At 53.6% G+C, this 16,475-nt stretch overlaps 1 protein-coding gene across 8 annotated transcripts in view; it reads left to right on the plus strand.

Annotated features, from left to right (window-relative positions):
- The first annotated feature begins 2,395 nt into the window (after window positions 1-2,395).
- The window catches only part of SLC4A9 (solute carrier family 4 member 9), a 28,252-nt gene continuing 14,172 nt past the window's right edge, over window positions 2,396-16,475 (plus strand). Inside the window, exons 1-23 of one of the 8 annotated variants that reach the window (XM_073221802.1) lie at window positions 2,405-2,897; window positions 3,234-3,394; window positions 3,676-3,789; window positions 4,229-4,284; window positions 4,404-4,561; window positions 4,793-4,880; window positions 5,234-5,388; window positions 5,617-5,733; window positions 5,918-6,092; window positions 6,207-6,340; window positions 6,507-6,769; window positions 7,579-7,637; window positions 8,013-8,045; window positions 8,175-8,288; window positions 9,290-9,370; window positions 9,466-9,627; window positions 9,775-9,953; window positions 10,658-10,730; window positions 12,169-12,237; window positions 12,471-12,644; window positions 13,267-13,419; window positions 13,787-13,886; window positions 14,832-15,458. In XM_073221802.1, coding sequence (XP_073077903.1) covers window positions 2,614-2,897; window positions 3,234-3,394; window positions 3,676-3,789; window positions 4,229-4,284; window positions 4,404-4,561; window positions 4,793-4,880; window positions 5,234-5,388; window positions 5,617-5,733; window positions 5,918-6,092; window positions 6,207-6,340; window positions 6,507-6,769; window positions 7,579-7,637; window positions 8,013-8,045; window positions 8,175-8,288; window positions 9,290-9,370; window positions 9,466-9,627; window positions 9,775-9,953; window positions 10,658-10,730; window positions 12,169-12,237; window positions 12,471-12,644; window positions 13,267-13,419; window positions 13,787-13,840 — 2,856 coding nt within the window. In that variant the 5' untranslated portion in view covers window positions 2,405-2,613 and the 3' untranslated portion in view covers window positions 13,841-13,886; window positions 14,832-15,458. Of the gene's footprint in view, window positions 2,898-3,233; window positions 3,395-3,675; window positions 3,790-4,228; window positions 4,285-4,403; window positions 4,562-4,792; window positions 4,881-5,233; window positions 5,389-5,616; window positions 5,734-5,917; window positions 6,093-6,206; window positions 6,341-6,506; window positions 6,770-7,578; window positions 7,638-7,859; window positions 8,046-8,174; window positions 8,289-9,289; window positions 9,371-9,465; window positions 9,628-9,774; window positions 9,954-10,657; window positions 10,731-12,168; window positions 12,238-12,470; window positions 12,645-13,266; window positions 13,420-13,786; window positions 13,887-14,831; window positions 15,459-16,475 lie in introns of those variants that run through there. The other 7 variants (XM_073221800.1, XM_073221803.1, XM_073221801.1 and 4 more) reach the window with 7 other exon arrangements.

The raw sequence follows: 16,475 nt of genomic DNA on the forward strand, positions 1-16,475 counted from the left end.
TATGAAATGGGTACTTTTATTAATCCCCTTTTGCTGGTAAGAAAACGTAGGTTCTACGAAGATAAACCTCCTCTCCACTTGCTAGAAAGTGACCAGTCATGGATTTGCACCCAGGAAGTCTGTCTGTGACACGGCTCCCTTCCCCCTCAGGGTCTAGCTTAGTGTATTGCATAAAGGTAGTCTTTGAACCTTGGAAATCATCTACCACAACTGTCTCAGGTTACAGGTAAGAGAACAGGCTCAGAGGAAGGGCTCCGTTCAGAGATTTGCAGTAAGTGCGTGCCTGAACCAGGATGGGAGCTCAGCCTTCCAAGCCCCCTGCCAGGGTAATAATCTCCAGGGCTCCTTGCTGGGGCTTCTGACCCATACAGCACACATTCATCAGGCCCTGCCGGGAAGACTGCTGCTGCTCACATCCCTCAGGGCCCAGGGCAGAGAGGTGGAAATGAGGTCTGGGGAGAATGTGGGCATGATGGCCCTCTCCTGCAGGCAGCCCCGAGCCAGGGTAGGCGGGGCCACGGAGAGGGCAAGGGCGGACCCACCCGCTGAACTTTGGTAGGAGTGGGGATGGGGAGGGAGGGTGTGTGTGTGAGGGGGCATTCATGCCAAGGCCGTGCTCCTGTCCCCATCAGGCTCCCTTGAGTCACTTGCCCCTGAAGTTGGAGCACATTCTTGAAGGGGGTGGTCACAGGGATTCCAGGCCCTCTCAGGCCCTAGGCCAGTTTCTATTCCTCCTGAGAGTGAGACCAACTCCCCCTGTCGGACTCAGCACCTGGCTCCCGGGTGATTCGCTCCTTTAATTTCTGCCCTGGGACCTCCTAGGACTTGCAGCAAATCACTCCAAGTCCAGATCTGGGGTTGGTAGGTAGGGCCAGCCTGAGCCCCGTTTCTCCGGGAGCACAAGGGTCCCAGGTACCAAGTGGGATGACCCGCATTCCAGTGAGCCTGATTGGCCTCTCCTCCGATCCCTGTTGCTCTCCCCCAAATCCCATCCCGCCAGGCCCCTCCAAAGTCGGCCGGGGCAAGGGGAGGACAGGAACTCCTCCCTGACCTTCTGCCGTTTCCCAGCCTTGGCGGATCTGCGGGTGAGAGGGACCCCGCCGCTCCGCGCTCCCGGAGCCGAGGAAGCGACCAGGTCTGCGGGGAGCAGCGCCCCGGTGTGGCCTTCAGGAGAAGCGCAGCCCATTTCTCAGCCCCGCCCCTTCGGTGCTCTCATTGAAGAAGTATTTATTGAGGTGCTCCAGGGCGCAGCGGTGAAGAAGACAGATAAAATACCTGCTCCGTGAACGGTACATTCTGGTGTGTGTGGCGGGGAGGGGGGCGGGGCGGGGGAAGGCAGGCAATAAACGATAAACAAATAAATAAATGAGGCAGTTACTAGTAGTGATAACTACCAGGAAGAGAATGAAACAGAAATGCTATGGAGAAACTTAGGACTGGATAAAAAAGGAAAGTTTCCTTGCGTGGGTAACTGAGATAACACGGAGGCATCAAGGATCCAGTCACATGAAGATCTGGGGGGAAAGCTTTCCTTGCAGAGAGAAAAGCTACTGCAAAGACCGGCAGGCAGAAGGGACAGACTTGCCTGACAGATGAAGCTAGCTACCTGTGGCTGGAAGGGAGTGAGCAGGGGGAGCATGGCATGAGATATGGTCAGGGAGGTGGGCTGGGACCAGGTGCCAGATCTTATAGGCCATTGCAGAGTTTGATTTTTCTTCTAGGAGTTATGGGAATGTACTGGGTGAATTTTGAGCAGCAGTGTAATGTGGCTTGATTGCCTTTTAAAAAGACCCCTGTTGCTGCTGTGTGGAGAACAGACTTTGGGAAAGAAGGGAAGAGTGGAAACAGATATTTCAAGAGATTGGTAAAGCATTGAAATAATTCAGGGGAGACATGACGGTGGACAGGGTGGGGAGATGTGGTTGGATTCTCAGTATATTTTGAAGGTAGAGCCAAGACTTGCTAATAGGTGATGTTCTCCTTTGCTCATTTAGCTCCAGGAACTTCAAACACACACCCTGGTTGGCTCCGCCATCCTCACTGGGGGCTGACTTAGAGGGGCTGACCCCAGGGACACAGCTAAATTGGGGAGTTTACAGGTGTTGTTGGACAGAGGAATTTAATACTCAGACATTGTGTTCTCCATGAACTGCCTTCACTTTTTATCATTAGCCTATTTAATGGACAGGAATGCTGCCTGTTCTCTCCCTTATCCTGCCTGGCTTCTATAGCCCTATTTATTTATTAGGTCTCTGTTTGTCCAAATGGGTGTTGGTGACACCCAAAACATTCCTGGGTGTTTGGTATTTGTAATTGATACAGAATTGGAGACAGTATAATCTGGGGAAGTCAGTCCTCAGACCCAGGCTAGTAACTTACTCTTGTTAATTTACACAAAACACAGTGGGGCCAGACCTGATCCAACAGGAAATGCACACACTTTTGCCCCAGGTTGGGCAATTCTGGAGAGCCTGGGAAAGCTCCGGCTAGCCTTACAAACACTGTCAGGCCGGCAGAAGCTGGGGAGAGCGCAAGCTGGGGAGGAAGTGACCCGGTTAGCTCTGGAGTTAGCAGGCCTTGCTCTGTTTATGTTGTGCTGTATGGCTGTAATAAATGCAGCCAGCCAGAGGGCCCCTGGCCTCAGGACCTAGGACTGCACTGGTCTGTGCAAGCCTCCCTAAGATGAAGCTGCCAAGCCAGGAGGAGTTTGAAGCCTCTAGTGCTTCTGAAAATGTACTCGCAGGAGAGCTGGACAGTGGCCCTTGTTCTGGCTCCAGCCCTGATGGCCGCTCAGACACAGACAGGGAACTGGGGGAACCCCAGGACCCTCTACTCTTCATCCAGCTGAATGAGCTGCTGGGCCAGCCCCAGGCACAGCAGTGGAGAGAGACAGGCAGGTGAGTGGGACCCAGGCCAGTTTTATGGGGTCCTTCCCTTCCCCAGCTGGGGCCTCCTCCATGACCCCCAGCTCCTCCTGTGCAGGGGGCACTCTCACTCCCACTCAGAGCTCCTCTCTATGTTCCCAATTTCAGTCTATCACCCTCTATCAGGCTCAGCATCCTCTGCAGTCTAGCTGTGAGTTCCCCAAGACCCCAGCCAAGTGGTGACTGCCCGGGGAGGGGCATGCTCTGCACCACTGGGCCCAGGACTCCCCCACTGCCCTACCTTCCCTGGCTGTCCTGTGTCCCTGGGAGAGATGTCCACAGTAACACTGTCTACCCCAATCCATGCAGGTGGGTGCTGTTTGAGGAGAAGCTGGAGTTGGGTGCAGGCCGGTGGAGCGCCCCCCACGTGCCCACCCTGGCATTGCCCAGCCTCCAGAAGCTCCGCAGCCTGCTAGCTGAAGGCCTCGTGCTGCTGGACTGTCCAGCTCAGAGCTTCCAGGAGCTCGTGGGTATGCTGGGAGCCTTTAAAGAGAGGGGTTGGCAGCCTTACCATTTCCCTAAGATGTCCCCTCAAAGTCTTGGAGTTTTCCAGAGACCCCCTTCCCCCAGGGATTATCCATGTCTGTCACAGGGGCAGGAGGGAGATGAAAAAGCAGAATGGAGAAGCAAGCTCACTGGCCCCTGTGCCCCCTGAGCCTCCCAGAAGGGAAAGGGATCTGGGCAGGGGGAGGGGAAGGGCTGGGGCAGGGAGCTCTCAGGAAAGGGCTGGAGCCCCTCTTCTATTCTCCAGAGCAGGTGACCACGCTGCAGTCGCTGAGCCCAGAGCTGAGAGGGCAGCTGCAGGCCTTGCTGCTGCAGAGACCCCAGCGCCTCAGCCAGCCCAATGGCTCCAGGCCCTGCTGGGGTGAGAGGGCCCTCCCTGGGCCCAGGACCAAAACCTCTGCGGTGGGAGGGTCCTGGATTTCCCCTGCACCTTCCTGGACCAGGAGTGGCCTAGCCTCAGCTCAGACCTCAACCCAGGACTCATGGGCGAGGGGAAGTCGGGGTGAGGAGAGAAGAGAGAAGAATCGGGGCTAGAATCCCAACAGCCATGGCTTTGAAGGGATTTCTCAGTAGGCACTGCTCCAGGAGCTTCACATGTGGTATCTTACTTCATGTTCACAACTACCCTGTGAAGGAGTACCACAGTTATCTCCATCTTACTGATGAGAAACCTGAAGCCCACGGGGGGAAGGGTGTACTCCGGTTTTCATAGCTTGTCAGTGACACAGCTGGTTAGGAAGCCCTGGTAGAACCACCCCCAAAGCCTGTGCTCTTAATCACTGCCTGATCCTGTTTTGAAGGCTCTGCCCCTCCAAGAGAGGCTCCTCATGACAAGGAAGCCCCCCTGAAGGAACAGGTGTGTAGCCCTTGTTTGGGCAGGGCTGGGAGAGAGTCAGAGTTTAACAGAGGCCCACCCTCCGCTGGACTCCCCTGCCAACACAACCTCTCACCCTGTCTCCTTGAACCCGCATCCAGCGTCAGAACCCCCTGAGAAAGAAGCTGCCTCCAGGCGCTGAGGCAGGGGCTGTGCTGACGGGAGAGGTGGGCTTCCTGGCGCAGCCACTGGGGGTGTTTGTACGACTGCAGGATCCAGTGGTGCTGGGGCCCCTCACTGAGGTGCCCCTCTCCAACAGGTGAGGGGGGTCAGGGGTCCCATAGCCCAGAGAAGGACCTCCACTGGGGAGGGGTTGGGAGGTGTCTGGTGCGGTTCTCTGGGGGAGGGAAGATGGGAGGATGGTGCTCAGGGGTCTGGAGAGGGGTAGTTTCAGAGCTGCGAAGTTGGTGTGCACATACTCCAGTATCTACGGCTAGGAAGGCCAGGGATCAGGGCTCTGACTCTCTCTGGGGCCTGGTTCCTTCCTCAGGTTTTTCTGCCTCCTCCTTGGTCCCCCCACACTGGGATGGAGCTACCATGAGATGGGCCGGGCAGTGGCTGTCCTCCTCAGTGACCCGGTGAGCTGGGCAAATGTGTGTGCATGTGTGTGTCTGTGTGCATGCTCATGTGCACAGACTCATGTCAGTGAGTGTGTGTGTGTGGATTCTGTGTGTAACTGAGTACAGCAGTGAGGCAGAGTGTGCCTGTGAACATGAGGCCTGAAGTTTCCTTGACTACCACTGTAGCCCCCTTACCTGGCACTTGCTGGCCCCCAATAGGCAGTTCATACTCTCTGAACACATGCATTAATAAATGAACACTTGAAGGACTTGTCTGGCTGTGTGACTCGGTACATCTAGTTCTGAGAGTGTGAAAATGCACGCAAGTATCCAGATCTGCATTTGTTGCTCCTCCGGGCCCCTCTTCCCAGCAATTCCAGTGGTCAGTTCGTCGGGCCAGCAACCTTCATGACCTTCTGGCAGCACTGGATGCCTTCCTAGAGGAGGTGACAGTGCTCCCTCCAGGTCGTTGGGACCCAACAGCCCGGATTCCCCCTCCTAAACGTCTGCCATCTCATCACAAAAGGTATCTGGGGGTCATCGTCCCGTTTGGTCCCTCCCCACAGGCCTTGGGTCCCGTTCTGCTGTCGAGGAAGGGAGGGCATCTCCGGAAAGGGATGGGGACTTAACCTTTGGATTTGGGGTACGTCGGCAGAGACATTATCAGCCACCAGAGGGCAGGGCGTCTGAACTCTGGCTCCCAGTCGCATTCCGCCTGGAGATCCTCAGTCAACCGGAAATCCCTTCCCTCCAGGCTCCCCTCGCAACTGCGGGAGGCCAGGGGAGCCTCCCTCCAGCCTGGAGCCCCGGCTAAGGACAGGCATGGCCACTGGCCTCACACACCAAGCCCGGAGTTGCAGCGGACGGGCAGGTGAGGTGTGCTGGGGCGGGAGCAAGGGTAGGAGTGACGGGGAAGCTGGAGGCTTGGGGGTTGGGGGTGGTCACAGGGCACAGAGGCCTACACTGTGTCGGAGGCTCACCCAGACACAGGAGAGTGGCGGGGATAAGGGCATGGGTTGTGGGAACCAGGGTCACTGACGACCCGTGGGCGGGAGGCTGTTTGGGGGCCTTGTCCAGGATGTGCGCCGGAAGGCCTCATGGTACACCAGCGACTTCTTGGACGCCCTGCACCCTCAGTGCTTGTCAGCCGTGCTCTACATTTACCTGGCCACCATCACTAACGCCATCACTTTCGGGGGTCTGCTGGGAGAAGCCACCGACGGTGCTCAGGTGGGTGGGAGGCATGAGGGGAGCATGCCCTTAGCCCTTCCCCGGGACTATGGGCAGGCTGAGGAGGCTCCCAGAACCGTGGGTTCCTTGGCTGAGGACCACATTGGCTTCCAGGGTGTGCTAGAAAGTTTCTTGGGCACGTCAGCGGCTGGAGCTGCCTTCTGCCTGATGGCTGGCCAACCCCTCACCATCCTCAGCAGCACCGGGCCCGTGTTGGTTTTTGAGCGCCTGCTCTTCTCCTTCAGCAGGTAGGAGAGCTCCTCGCCCCACCTGAGCCTCCCCAGGTGCACGTCAGCCTGGCCCTGGCTGGGTCAGTAGGGGAGGATGAGGACTGTCTGCCTCCAGGGGCACCTGACCTGGGTTAAATAAGGAGCAGAGCAACCCTGCCAAGCCCTGCCTGTCTCTCCCCACCAGAGATTACAGCCTGGACTACCTGCCCTTCCGCCTGTGGGTGGGCATCTGGGTGGCCACCTTTTGCCTGGCTCTGGTGGCCACGGAGGCCAGCGTGCTGGTGCGCTACTTCACCCGCTTCACGGAGGAAGGCTTCTGTGCTCTCATCAGCCTCATCTTCATCCACGATGCTGTGGGCAAAATGCTGAGTTTGACCCGTGCCTATCCCATCCAGAGGCCTGGCTCTCTTGCCTATGGCTGCTTCTGCCAGTACCCAGACCCAGGAGGTGAGTGAAGGAATCAGGGGGTTTGGCAAGCTGGGGTGGGCTGCAGGAGGGGTTACTCACCCAGTAACCAGCAGCACTCTTCCCCACTCTTGCTTCTGGATCAATTAAGAAATAAATCAACAGAGCAGGCCCAGTATCATCTTTATTTCTGATAATGCCGATAGAAGAACATGGTTATATATCTCTGGGTGAATGGGCTTCTTAACAACGAAACCAAAATTGGACAGACTTACCCAGCCAGTCGTGGCTGCACAGGACAGGACCGTCTTGGCCCAGGGCAGCAGAGCTAATTGCACAGTGCAGGCAGCTTACTCCCCAGAGAGGGGAGACGAAGGCCAGGGCCAGGCATGCCCAGCTTCTTCTCCCAGACTCACCAATCAAATGAATCACTGCTCTTCCCCTGCATCTGAGTGACTGGCCGACTGGTGGAGAGAAGCTTGGAGTGTTGCGCTGGCACGTATCTTTCCACATGGAAGGCAACAGTAGGACTGGGGAAGACATGGCCTCTCAAGAGTGCCAGACTCTGGGCTGGCAGTTCTGCCCCTGGTGGGGACCCACAGATGCATGTGCTCATCTATTGAGCAAACGTTTCCTGGCGTCTGCTCTCAGCCACACGGATAGGTGAGGAATTTGAAGGGACAAGAATGTGAGACCGTGTCCTGGGGACTTGGTAGTGATCGGAATCAGCAGACAGGAAGTCAGAACTAAGAACTCTCTGGTTCAGCCAGACCTGTGAGATTAGGCCCCTGAGGGGCTGGAGAAGGTTCCCAGAGGCAGGGCATCCACCCAAGTTCTTCTCTGCTTCCCAGGAAATGAGTCTCGGTGGACAAGGACAAAGCCAAAAGACAGAGATGACAGCTTAAGCTTGGTGAGGGCCTGTTCCTGGGAAGGCCTGGGAAAGAAACGGTAGAGGCCCAAGAAGTCAGTGGCGCCTGGCTTTCCCCACCCCACAGGCTAGGAAAACCCTCACAGAAGCCCAGCCATCTGCCACAGCTCGAGACCCCTATACTGGCCCTCAGTGAATCCGTGCGCATCAGCGAACGCTTATTCCGCCACCTGTAACCCCATCCCTGGCCACCCCTCCACGCAGGACCTAGGCCTGGTCAATGCATCCTTGCTGCCCCCACCTGAGTGTGCCCGGCGGGGAGGCCACCCTCGTGGCCCTGGCTGTCCTACGGTCCCAGACATCGCCTTCTCCTCCCTCCTCTTCCTTTCCTCCTTCCTCTTTGCTCTGGCTCTCAAGCATGTCAAGACCAGCCACTTCTTCCCCTCTGTGGTGAGTGTCCCTTCCCTTTCTGTGGAAGAGAACTGGCCCTTGGCCTTGGGCCCTGTCTGTGAATGGGAAAGGGTGCAGAAGGAGGGGATAGCGGGTCGGAACCTCACTGAGCGTCCCCTGTGTGGCCAGGTGCGCAAGGTGCTCAGCGACTTCTCCTCAGTCCTGGCTATTCTGCTGGGCTGTGGCCTCGATGCCGTCCTGGGCCTAGCCACTCCGAAGCTCACGGTGCCCAGAGAGTTCAAGGTGAGAGCTGGGAGTGTCGCGCAGAGGGAGAAGGGGGGCCAGCAGACAGGACCCGGGAGGAGGATGTATGCATCCCACCATTCTCCTCCTCTAAGTTTCCGTCTCCTCGCTCATAAAATAGAAGTAGTAATAATGGCCTCCCTGAGTTGTGAGGGTTAATGAAGTGCTGCTCCAGACACATAATGAGCACAGAATACTCAGGAGCTGTTATTATAGGTAAGAGGATGGGTTCTGGTCAGCCAGTCCTAGCTTTGAGTTCCAGTTCTGCCACTTCCTAGCTGTGTGACCTTAGGCAAGTTAGCCCACATTTCTAAGCCTCAGTTTATTCATCTATAAAATGGAAATAAATAACAATTGCTCCTACTCATAGGTTGTTCTGAGGTTCACAGATCATAGTGTACAGAATTTATCACAGGGACTGGCACATAAAGAGACCTCAACAACCATGAGATATTGTTGTCCTAGCCTCTCCTGCCTTTGGCATGGCCCCACCCACTCCACGAAGCCCCACTCTCTCCTTGTGCCCCCAGCTGCCTGCTCGGATCCAGTGAAGCTGGACTCCCTCCCTAGGGCATGACAGGGCAGAAGACAAGGCTTAGCATAACTTAGTGCCTGCACTTCTCCTGTGCATTTGGAAACCTCCCCTCCAGCTTCCCCCAAGACAGGAGAGCAGGGGTACTCCAACTGGGGCAGGCCCAGGGGCTCAGAACCAGAGAGCCCCTGGGGCCCCCTCCCCCCACGGCGCTTGTAATCAGAGCAGACGCAGACACACCCAGCCCTGCCCCTGCCCCAGATCAAGGCAAGTCTGAGCCTGAGTTGCCCAACCCTGGATGGTGCAGGGGTGCTGAGAGGGGAGGGCTCTGTACACCAAGAAGTATGGGCAGGCCTCATCTACCACCTCCTCCTCCTGTAGGGAAGGAAGGATCCCAGAACCAAAGCCCAGAGCCCCTGGCTCTGGCTCAATCCTGAGGCTGCTCCCCTGCCTTCCGCCCTCTTTTAAGGCACTAGGATGCTTTGAACCAGCTGTGCCCACACACACACTGCCCCACCTAGCATCCAGGATCTTGGAATGTGGTTGGCAGGTAAAAGGGTTATGGAAGAACGCCAAGGTCAGGGTGTGCAAGCGAGGTGCTCTAGGAAGACCCCCCCAACCTGTCCATGGAATGCCCTTTCCTAGCCAACACTCCCTGGGCGTGGCTGGCTGGTGTCACCTTTTGGAGCCAACCCCTGGTGGCTGAGTGTGGCAGCCGCTTTGCCTGCCCTGCTGCTGTCTATCCTCATCTTCATGGACCAGCAGATCACGGCAGTCATCCTCAACCGTGATGAACACAGACTTCGGGTAAGGCCTGCGGGTTAGGACTCCAGGACCCTAGACCAAGGGACAGAAGCTCCAGGGTGGGGGCCAGGCCCCCGCTCTCCCACCCCAGAGGACACAGGGCCCAGGCCTGGGCCAGCTTCCCCGTCACTGTCGCACCACTGCCTGCAGAAGGGCGCCGGCTTCCACCTGGACCTCTTCTGTGTGGCCGTGCTGCTGCTGCTCGCGTCAGCGCTTGGGCTGCCCTGGTGTGTCTCGGCCACCGTCATCTCCCTGGCCCACATGGACAGTCTTCGGAGAGAGGGCAGAACCTGTGCCCCGGGAGAGCCTCTCAGCTTCCTGGGCATCAGGTGAGGCCAGTGTTCAGGATGCTGGAGTGAGAGATGGCCAGCAAGGTGGGGTGATGGGGTGAAAGAGCTTTTTGGGTAGTTTAAACTCAGAGCTGGTGACTTCAGAGGGCTCTCTCACTGCTCAGGGAGCCAGTGGGGTGCATGGTGGCTTCTGGGCTCTGAGATGGGTGTGTCAGATCTTTCCCTCTCCTCCTTAAGCCAGAACTGGAAAGGCCCTCAAGAGGAGCATCTCAGTATGAGGGTAGAGGGAGGGGGCGCTGAGCAAGGTGAGGTGCCACCTAAGAATCCCCCCTCACTGCAGAAGCAACTCACTGATGTTACAAACTTAACCTTATCAAAAACAATTTTGTAACTTGGAAAAAACAATCTAACCATTGAAAGTATGTGAAATCAGGTTTGCAAATTGTGAAGTATAAAGTCCTATGACAATGCAAACATTTCTAATTTTCCATCAAAATAAAAGCAAAGAGCAACTATTAGCTGGCACCATGCAGAGGCCTGGAACTCCATATGGAAGTCCCCTTTGCCCTCCTCACCACCGATTTTTCCTCACTGAGCTAAGGTCCCCTTCCTACCACGTGACTGCAGGGGAGTCCCCCCACTTCCCTCCTACCAGGCTCATTGATGCTGTCTGGCCAGTGTCTCCAGCCTAGACGCCCCAGCAGTTCTCCCAGACCCTGGCTAATACCTCCCTCTCCTCACAGGGAGCAGAGGTTGACGGGCCTCGTGGTGTTCATCCTCACAGGAATCTCCATCTTCCTGGCACCTGTACTCAAGGTACCTTTGTTAGACAGGCCGCCGTCACGGGCAGGGCTATACTATTAATCAGTATAGTAAGAACTGACACTGGCTGAACACTTATTGTGAGCCAGGCACTGTATTAAGTTTTCTCCACACCTGGTTTCATGTAACCCTCACATAAACCCTGAGAGGCATATGTACATTACAAATGAAGAACCTGAAAGGTAAAGAGGTTAAGTAGCTTACAAGAAACCACCAAGAGAGCTAGTTTCTCAGATCCAAGAACACAGACTCTTAATCAGTGGGCTTTCTACCCAGTGGAGCAGGCGGACATGCCACCATCCCCAGGGACCAATGCTACCCTTGCTTCGGCCTCCCAACAAGCCTTAAGCTAAGAGCATGATCACCACACCCCAGAAAAACTTTGAGGCAAAAACCCTTCACTTGCCCCTCACCAGATGTTTACAGAACACCTGTTGTGTGCAGGGCTGGAAGACGTGGTCCAGATGGGGGTGGGTGGGGAGGAGAACTGAAAAGTAATATGGAGCCAAGCCCCTACAGCAATACACACACAGACACAGGGTAAGTAACAAGTAATAGCAGAAAGGTTCACAAGCTAAGAAGCAAAGCAACCAAGGAGGGTGTGGAGAACGTCACACAGTCACTAACAGGGGGAAGAAAGAGGTCAGGGGAGGGAAAGGTCACGGAAGCTGGGTGAGAGTGGAGTAGGGTAGCTGAAAGAGCCAGACGGACCGGATCGACCACTTACTAACTCGGAGACTCTCATTTAGCAGCCTTTTACTGAGCATGAGCCATATGCCAAGCCCTGTTCCAGGGACCGGGGAGATAGTGGTGATCCAGAGATATATACACTCCTTGCAATCTGGTGAGAGAAGACAGACAACAATAAAATAGGGTAACTTCAGGTAGCGAAAACTTCTATGAAAAACAACTCAGCTGATTAAGAGCACAAAGAGTCTACTTAGATTGGATAGTCAGGGAAGACCTTTCTGGGGGTGCTATGAGATGAGTAGTGAGAAGCGTGACTTGAGGAAGTCAGGGAAGAGCCTTTTAGGTGGAGGAAAATAGCAGAGAAAGGGCAGAAGCAAAGCAAAGGCCTTGCACGGGGTAGAAATAAACTTGGGCATTTGAGGGAAGGGAAGGAGGCCAGTGTAGCAGGAACAGAGAGCAGAGAGAAGGGTGATGCGGAAGACTGAAGAGGCAGGCCAGGCGACGGCAAGTTACTGAGTCTCTGTGAAGTCCAGTTGCCTTCCTGTAAAATGGAGACTATTATAGAGTTCACCTCCTCTGATCACTGCGAAGATTCAATGCAATTAGGTGTGCAAAGTGGAAAAAGAAAAGACTAGGTAGGCTTAGATGCTGGAGGCTGGAGGCTGGGGCTGGACCCCAAAGGGGCATCTGGGCAGCTGGAAGAGGTGAACTCCTTCACCAGCTCTCCGTTCCTTTCCACCAGTTCATCCCCATGCCTGTGCTCTACGGCATCTTCCTGTACATGGGCGTGGCAGCGATTAGCAGCATCCAGGTGAGCACATTAAAACCGATCAACCCCACACCTCTTCTTTTCTGCGGGTTCCTCCCAACTGCACTCCCCGATTCTCCTCTTCCCTTTTCCTGCCTCTCTTGGGTGCAGGGACTCTGTTGCTGTGCTCTGGATGGGGAGGGGGCCAGGGAGGCTTCTGACCTCCTCCCATGCTGGGCTTGCATAGTTAACAGTGACACCCTCCAGGTTATTCCTGCTTTTCTCATTCCCCCCAGTTCACAAAGAGGGTGCAGCTATTACTGATGCCAGCGAAACACCAGCCAGACCTCCTGCTCTTACGGCATGTGCCTCTGAGCAGGATCCACCTCTTCACAGCCGTCCAGCTTGCCTGCCTGGGGCTGCTTTGGATAATCAAGTCTACCTCTGCAGCCATCATCTTCCCCCTCATGGTGACTTGGTTCAGGGTTGGGCGGTGTTCTGGGGGGTCCTGGGAGACTCAGAGTCTGGGAGAGTGACCTAGACCTTCACAAGAGGAAGACTCTCCCCTCTCTCACCTGCCATGACCCTACCTGGTTGGGAATCGTAGGACAAAGAAAGATGGCCAAGGGATGCCTACAGATGGGCTAGTTCTGGGATACCCAGTTCAACATCTTCCCCAACTTCATTGGGCTCTTCAACCACAGGTAGGGATAGAAAGTCCAGAAGAACACTGAGTCCCTGGAGAGGAGTGCTGGCATTTTTTCATCACTCAGTGAGGTGATGACACAGGTGGCTTCTGGCCCTCTCCCTACTCCCTGAATAAGTTAAGAGCCATGGACTTTGCAGTAGGATCAGTGTCATTACCATATCCCAGCCTGGTGAGACTTCTGAGAAGTTACTGAATCCTCAGAGCCTTGGTTTCCTTCTCTGTACAATGGTAATAACCATTGCATCTACCTTGTAGCAGTATGTTAGCATTTGATGAAACGATACACAGTACCCAGCACATAGGAAGTGCTCAATAAATGTTACTGTTGTTCATATTCCTGCTGCTGGTGCTAACAGCCCTGAGCTTTGTTTCTGTCCCTGCAGTTGCTGGGCCTGGTGGGGGTCCGAAAGGCCCTGGAGTGGGTCTTTTCACCACAGGAACTCCTATGGCTGGATGAGCCGATGCCAGGGGAGAGAAGCATCCCTGAGAAGGGGCTGGAGCCAGAGTATTCACTTCGTGGAAGTGACAGTGAGGATGTGAGCTCCGGGTGGGCCCCCTCAGGAGAAGGGGCAGGTGTGGGGAGCGCGCTCTCGCCCTGTTGTTCCTGAAGTCTAATATCTCTACAAAGCCTGAAGCTGTGAGCAGCACAGTCAGTCCTCTCAGCTCCACATTGACGCGGGCACCCTGAGGAAGAGAGGGAGCTCTTTCTCCATAGGGCAGGGGCCCCAGTTTGTGAGTGCTTAGGGGCAGGAAGGGCCGGAGACACAGCTCAGTGGGCTGTCGTTCCCCACCCTGAGCTTTGTCTCCGTGCAAGTGTATAACCTTTCACTCTCTGGGTACCTTTCTCTCGGCTCTGTCTCTTTCTGTCCATCCTCAACTCTTTCTGGGGTATCTCTTCTACAGTCGGAGCTGATGTATCGGCCGAAGTCTCCAGAAATCAACATCTCTGTGAATTAGCTGGAGGAGGAGGAGTCTGGGAGTAGACCAGAAAGCAGAGCCAGAGGTGAGGGTGTGGGGGAAGTGCCCCTGGCGTCGAGGTTGGGAAGGTGGGGGCTCAGACCTTGGAAACCTCCAGTGTGCCGACCAACCCTGTTTTCCCTCAAGTGTCAGTCCTTCTGGAAGTCCGGAGTGGGCTGTGGGTAGTAGGAAGGTCTCTGCGGAGGGATGACCCCTGCCAGGGCGCCTGGGCTTGGCTCCCTGCGGCACTGAAGTCTAGCCAGTAGAGGGAGCTCAAGCTCACACCCAGCTGCGGGTGGACCTGCGGGGTGGGGAACGGAGGGGTGTGAAGACTGAAGACGGGAGGGAGGGGGGAGGATAAAGCTGGTGTTGCTCTCCTTTGCCCTGGAGGGGTCCCCCCTATGCTGCTGAGAACCACACTCGAGACAAGTGGAGGGAATATCTGCCCGTTGCCTTCTCTGCCATTCTTTATTTATGAAAACATTTTTTGAGTACTTATAATAGAGTGTCTAGGTACTAGAGATACAATGGTCAGTAAGAGTCGTGGTCCCTGACGAACAGGAAGACAAGCAGGCAGCTGTTGGAGTAGGAGGGTGCTGGCTAAAGGAGGCACACCTTTCCTGGAGGTGGTGAAGGTGGGGTGGGAGTTGGGGAAGACTTCCAAGAGGCAGTGGTCCAAAATTTGAAATCTGAAGAATGAATAGAAGCTTTCCCAAGAGAGGAAAAATGTTCTAGGCAGAGGGTGCAGCATGTGGATTTTTCCTCCCTTGATAAGCTGAATTTTCTTTTGGGACACAGAACACCCTCTTCTCTATGTCTTTCCAAGCTCAAGAGACCCCACCATTTGCAATAGAAAATTCTAGGAGCTAGAGAGAGAAAGGGCAATTCACTGGCTGACCCAGAATGAGACTTCCTGGTCTTTCCTCTGCTCTCTTCTTTGCCCTACTGTGGCCCTGAGCACCTGCTCTGACCACACCATGTCTTCCCTCAGTTCACAGGGGTTCACTCAAGAAGTCAAGACAGTACTGGCCTTTGGCTTAACTGCCAGATGCTCAGTCACCTTGGAACCTGGAAGAATGGGGCAGGACTGGAGGGCAGCTGGCCAAGATTTCAGTCACCCTCCTGAGCTGGGGGTGCAGAGTGGCAGGGAACAAGCAGGTTTGCTTTGTGGTTAGGAAAGGCTGGTAAGCCAGAGGTACTAGCCAGGCCCCATTCACTCTCTACCCCATTAAAGGGACTTGAGTCCAAAAACCCTTCCCATTTTGAACTTTCTGTCCTCACAAATTCCCTTTTACAGAATCACAGTGGGGGAAGGGGAGCGCCATCAGGGAACATGTCTCAGCTTGCAAAAGGGAGAAAAAGTCCCTCTTTCCAGAGTAATTCCTATTCCCCTATTTGAAACAGTTTTTTACACATGTAAAAATAATCTTTCTTTTTTTACCACAAAAGTAAATGAGATTACTGCGAAATATTGAAACACTACAGAAACATATAATTTTGAAATGGAAACCACCCAAGAGATAACCTGTGTTCACATTTTAGTGTATATTGTTCAGATTTATTTCAATGGACATTAATTTTTTATTAAAGTGGGATTATACTGTTGATTGTACTACAACATGCGTGTCACTTAATATGCATTGTTTATTTCCTCATGGCAGTACATACTTAATGACCTCATTCTTTTTGTCACCTACTTAGAATGAGCAACCTTATAAATTGAAAAAGGTATCAACATATACAAAAGACTATGTAAAAGTCTTCTGCAAGTGCAAGAATTTCTCCAGAGTATATACCTAGGAGTGCAATTAAAAAGCAACAGTGAAAAGAACACCTATGTATCCAACACTCAGGTTAAGAAATAGGATCTTTCTAGTACCTCACAAGCCCCTCTCTATGTTCCTCCCAGATAGCATTCCCAGTACCAGATAAATTATCCAAATTTTATAGTAAATATTTCCTTGCTTTTCTCTATAGTGTTAATATCTATTTAGTTATCCTATATATTTATTACTTTGTTTCTATAAATTACTATAAATAATAGTCGATTATAAGAAATATATACTGAAAGTATTTAAACAGGTAATTTTACTCATTTTACTTAGATATTTTACTTATTTCAACAGCATTTGCATATTGTTGAGAATATCTTAATTTAGACTTAAACATTCAACAAATACTTACCGAATCCATCGACAATGTCCTGTCAGATCAGGTTTCTGACTTCACAGAGTTTATGTAATAGTGAAGGAGAACAAAAAATAAGATCATCTCAGATAACAGCAAGTGCTCTGAAGAAAATAAAAAAGGGTAATATGATAGGGACTGGGAGAAGATATTCCTTAAGACGGATGTTCAGGGAAGCTTCTCCTGGAGGTGACCTTTAAGCTGAGACCCGAGTATCAAAGATTCAGCCAAATCATCCGCCTACAGTTACGGTATATACACGTAAACATACACATGAATTTAAATGCTCTACAGTCCCCAGATTGGGAGCCACTGTCATAAAGATTTTGAGGTCAGTTCTGGCTTCAAACTTAGCCCTTAGCTTGCTCTGTTCAGGCCATAAGAGCCTGAGATATTCCTTTCCTGGCTGTAACCCACAGACTTCAGTTTTCTGTCAGTAAAATGGGGC

The sequence above is a fragment of the Manis javanica genome, chromosome 14 (genome assembly GCF_040802235.1).
Source record: "Manis javanica isolate MJ-LG chromosome 14, MJ_LKY, whole genome shotgun sequence".
NCBI lineage: Eukaryota > Metazoa > Chordata > Mammalia > Pholidota > Manidae > Manis > Manis javanica.